Consider the following 3,722-nt stretch of genomic DNA (forward strand, 5'->3'; position numbering starts at 1 on the left):
ATCTTTGATCTTGGACAGCGGTGTACCTTTTTTCCTGGAGTGATTTGCAATTCATTATGTTTGATTTCTATGTGCCTATGTAGTTTCCATAGGAATTGTCACAGTGACACTAAATCCCACCTACACACCTATAGATTTTCTTATATTTTTTATACTGTGAAACTATACCTTTTCTTGTTTTACATTAGGCAATTGTAAGTAATGTTGCAAGTCCCCTCGCAGAATACTTTTTGGTAATATTGGATTTTTAGATGATTTATTTTTATTTTTTAGTAGTAGTTTGAATTGTCAGGCACTTAATTTGCTGGATTATCCAAAAGCAGACATTCCTGTCAATATATCAATATCGACATATAAAAACGACATATAAAATTATGTATAACATGATAGTTTTTATAAATATTGACTGTCACTTTTCTCCAGTCAAAACAGATCTTTAGACATATTTAATTTGATGTTTGATATTGTTTAGCTTATGTGCTGCTTTAGTCATGACAGTGTTCTGATTACTGCTACTACAGATTCTCACATGACATTTGTTACAATTTGTGTTAAATAGAAAAAGTTGCAAACTTGAAAGACTCTCTTACAAAAATGGAATAACAAAGGCACTCACATGAAAATGCATTTTTATTCATATTAAGTCTTTTTTGTATGTTCTTTTGTGTATCAAGTATCATGTCATGAAAATATTCCACTATCCCAGTCCTCCTCTCCCTCCTGCCCTGTGTCCATAATCTGCTCTTTTGTGTGGAATTCACAGAACGAGGTGCCACTGTCAGATCACCTTAAGCCTATTACTTCCCGGTGGAGGTTGCAAAATGAGAAACGCAGGTCCCCCACTCTCTCCTTCAGTTGTTCAGGCACTTTTTTTCTCCCACCCTATGTGCACATTCCAGATGTCCTGCACTGACCAGCAGCAGGTTTAAATAGGACTTGGTCTTTAGAGGAAGAGTAGCCAGCAGCAGCTTCTTTTTGAGAGAAGTCCAGTCTGTTTTGTACCCATCAGAAAATCCACATTGTGTGTGTGTGTGTGTGTGTGTGTGTGTGTGTGTGTGTGTGTGTGTGTGTGTGTGTGTGTGTGTGTATATATATACATTTGGCTTCAAGCTACATAAATACACTCATAAAGACTTCATCAATATGCAGTCACTTTACAGACATTCACTTATTGTACACCGGCCCAAATGGAATCATGCACCATCATGCACACACACCGCTTGCTACTGAATCTAGCCACCAGGCTGTTAACGTCCTCAATGTTGTCACACTCGATGCTATAATCCCAATTTTTTTCACAGTTATGACCAACAAACACAACTCTGTGTTGGTACTTTGTTGCTGCAGCTTGTTATTCTGTGCTAGTTTAGGATAAAAAAACAGTTGTGTCAGGACAGTGTTTTTTTATAACTGGCATCTCGTATGCTCCAAGACTAACTGTAATTCCCATGAGCATTCAAAGAATGACAGCAGCTACACATCTGTTAATGGGGACAGAGACAATTTGTCAACTGAAATTCTAAATTTACCACAGACATTTTTATTTTATCTGGGATTGATGCCAATGAACCATCGTGCAAGTCTTAAAATGTATCTCTACAAGCTACAAAACATTCTTCATCCTCAGTTTCCACTCAACACGTGCCATATCCATCTGAATATGTGTCAAACCACAGTGCAGACTAACAAGTAGTGTCTATGATTATCTATAAAATATTTACAGTACAGGCTCTTTTTTTGGTCATGGGGGTAAATGAAACAGCACAGAAGCACAAGCACATATACAGTATACTGTCCAATTTCAATGGCACACACATTGACCGACAAAACATTCAGTACCACCTTGCTGAGACTAAACAAACATGTAAGTGCAAGGATACATCTTAATACAAAATATCGCACATTGATAACTTTGCTTAAATATCAGATAAACAAGTATTACTTTTCTTTTTACATACATATGACACTGTTTTTGATGCATTGTTTCCCTACATGAGCAGATACAGATTTACATTGAACAATAACAATGTTTTTGGTTAGATTATTTTGTTTTCAGGTCCATGGTTGTTTTTTTTCACTGTACACAACCTTTTTAAACAGTATGCCTTCCCTCCTATATGGCTCTAGGAGCTAAAGTAAAAATAATAAAAGTAATGTGTGTCATCATATACTATGGTGTTCTGCACCTTTACTCCTCTTCCCAGTCTGATAAATGATAACCACCACAGTTTGAGTAGGTTGGAGAGTCTGTGAGCTGTTTAAATAATGCTGTATTTACAGATAATGCCAGTCTGGCATCACTCCAGGTGATGTCTACATTTATACAGGTGGCTTGTAGCCCTACACCTCCTATTTCTTTAAATTAAAACATGCCATTAACCATTGCATTGTAACTTCCCAATCTTCCCTCAACATCCAGCAGCCAAACCCCTGGTAATGATCACATCATATAATAAACCATTTCCAGTCTTCTCCGCCTCCCTTCACTTTATCCAGATGGTGTTGTTACGATCTGGTCGGCGGGGGTCAGTGGCTGTGGTGTTGCCAGTCGCAGTGAGGTCACTAAACGTGGAGAAAAACTGCTCCATCTCTTTCTGCAGCATCTGATTCCGCCGCTCAGCGTCGTCCTTGGCACGCTCGGCGTTGCGCAGCTTAATCTCCGCCATGGTGTACTTCTTTCTCTCCTGGTCCAGCTCTTCATTGAGGCTCACCATCTCCGTCTCCAGCTCCAGGTTACGCTGCTCCAAGCTGCAAAGGAGGTCAACACAGGGTTAGGAGAAGATCACTAAACAGAGTCTAATGACAAAACAAACAGCAGCAGTTTATTTTCATTTTCAATAAGCTAAAAAAATTGCTGTTGAATTGTTGACGTTACCCTAAAATCAAACTGGAACAATTAATACTTCATACAGGACGTTCTGTTTAAGGAAGTTTGTCACACCACATCCAGTCCTGTTTTATAGTTATACAGTATTTTAGTACATGCTCCATTGCAGTCATGTATAGCTTTCTTGCACATCCCCATTGCATTGTACTGTCTGTGAAACCCTTTTGTTTTTAAATTTGCCAGTGTGCCATGAAATTTTAAAAGATATCAAACTTTGCAAAAAAGTAAGTACAAAAAAGTGCTCTATTGTACCTAGAAAGAAGAGAATAAAAAATTCACGTATAGTCATCTTTAAAAAGGAATGGCTTAACGTTTTGGGAAATACGCTTTTCAGCCGAGAGTTGGATGAGCGGATTGATACCACTCTGTCTGTGCACTAAATATAAAAAGCTATAACCAGCAGCCATGTTCATTTATCTTTAGCAACTTCTTTCTAATGTAATCAAAAAACACTTTCTCACAGACGGGACTCTACCTCTTTATCCTGGCCTCGTACTCGGTCTTCTGCTTGTGCATCTCCTGTTTGAGACTGGCCACTAAACTGTGCAGAGCACTGTGACTGCCGGGTCCATTGCCAACAGTGTAAACATCACTATTATTACTACTGCTGGTGCCCCGACTGCTCCTTCCTGCTCCACCTCCACTTCCTTCTCTGTTGCCGTTTCTGCCCTCCCCTTCTCTTCCTCCGCCAGGCTGGGGAGGCTCATTGTCCTGTGCTGGTCCATCCAGGTCTTCATATTGACCTCCATAAAAGTCCTGCTCAGGGCAGGTAGTGGTGGAGGAGCGACAGGAAGTGGAGTTGTCAGGAAGAGAGATTTCACAGGAGGAGGTGGAC

General features: G+C 39.6%; 1 protein-coding gene across 4 annotated transcripts in view; it reads right to left on the minus strand.

Moving 5' to 3' along the window:
* Positions 1 to 612: 612 nt before the first annotated feature.
* Positions 613 to 3,722, minus strand: part of arhgap24 (Rho GTPase activating protein 24) — a 69,609-nt gene continuing 66,499 nt past the window's right edge. For all 4 annotated transcript variants that reach the window (XM_078270867.1, XM_078270869.1, XM_078270868.1 and 1 more), the window contains 2 exons: positions 3,363 to 3,722; positions 613 to 2,748 (listed from right to left, as the gene is read on the minus strand). The exon at positions 3,363 to 3,722 is cut by the window's right edge and continues 826 nt beyond it. In XM_078270867.1, the coding sequence (XP_078126993.1) occupies positions 2,484 to 2,748; positions 3,363 to 3,722 (625 nt within the window). In that variant the 3' untranslated portion in view covers positions 613 to 2,483. The remainder of the gene's footprint in view (positions 2,749 to 3,362) is intronic.

The sequence above is a fragment of the Sander vitreus genome, chromosome 16, assembly GCF_031162955.1.
Source record: "Sander vitreus isolate 19-12246 chromosome 16, sanVit1, whole genome shotgun sequence".
Taxonomy (NCBI): Eukaryota; Metazoa; Chordata; class Actinopteri; order Perciformes; family Percidae; genus Sander; species Sander vitreus.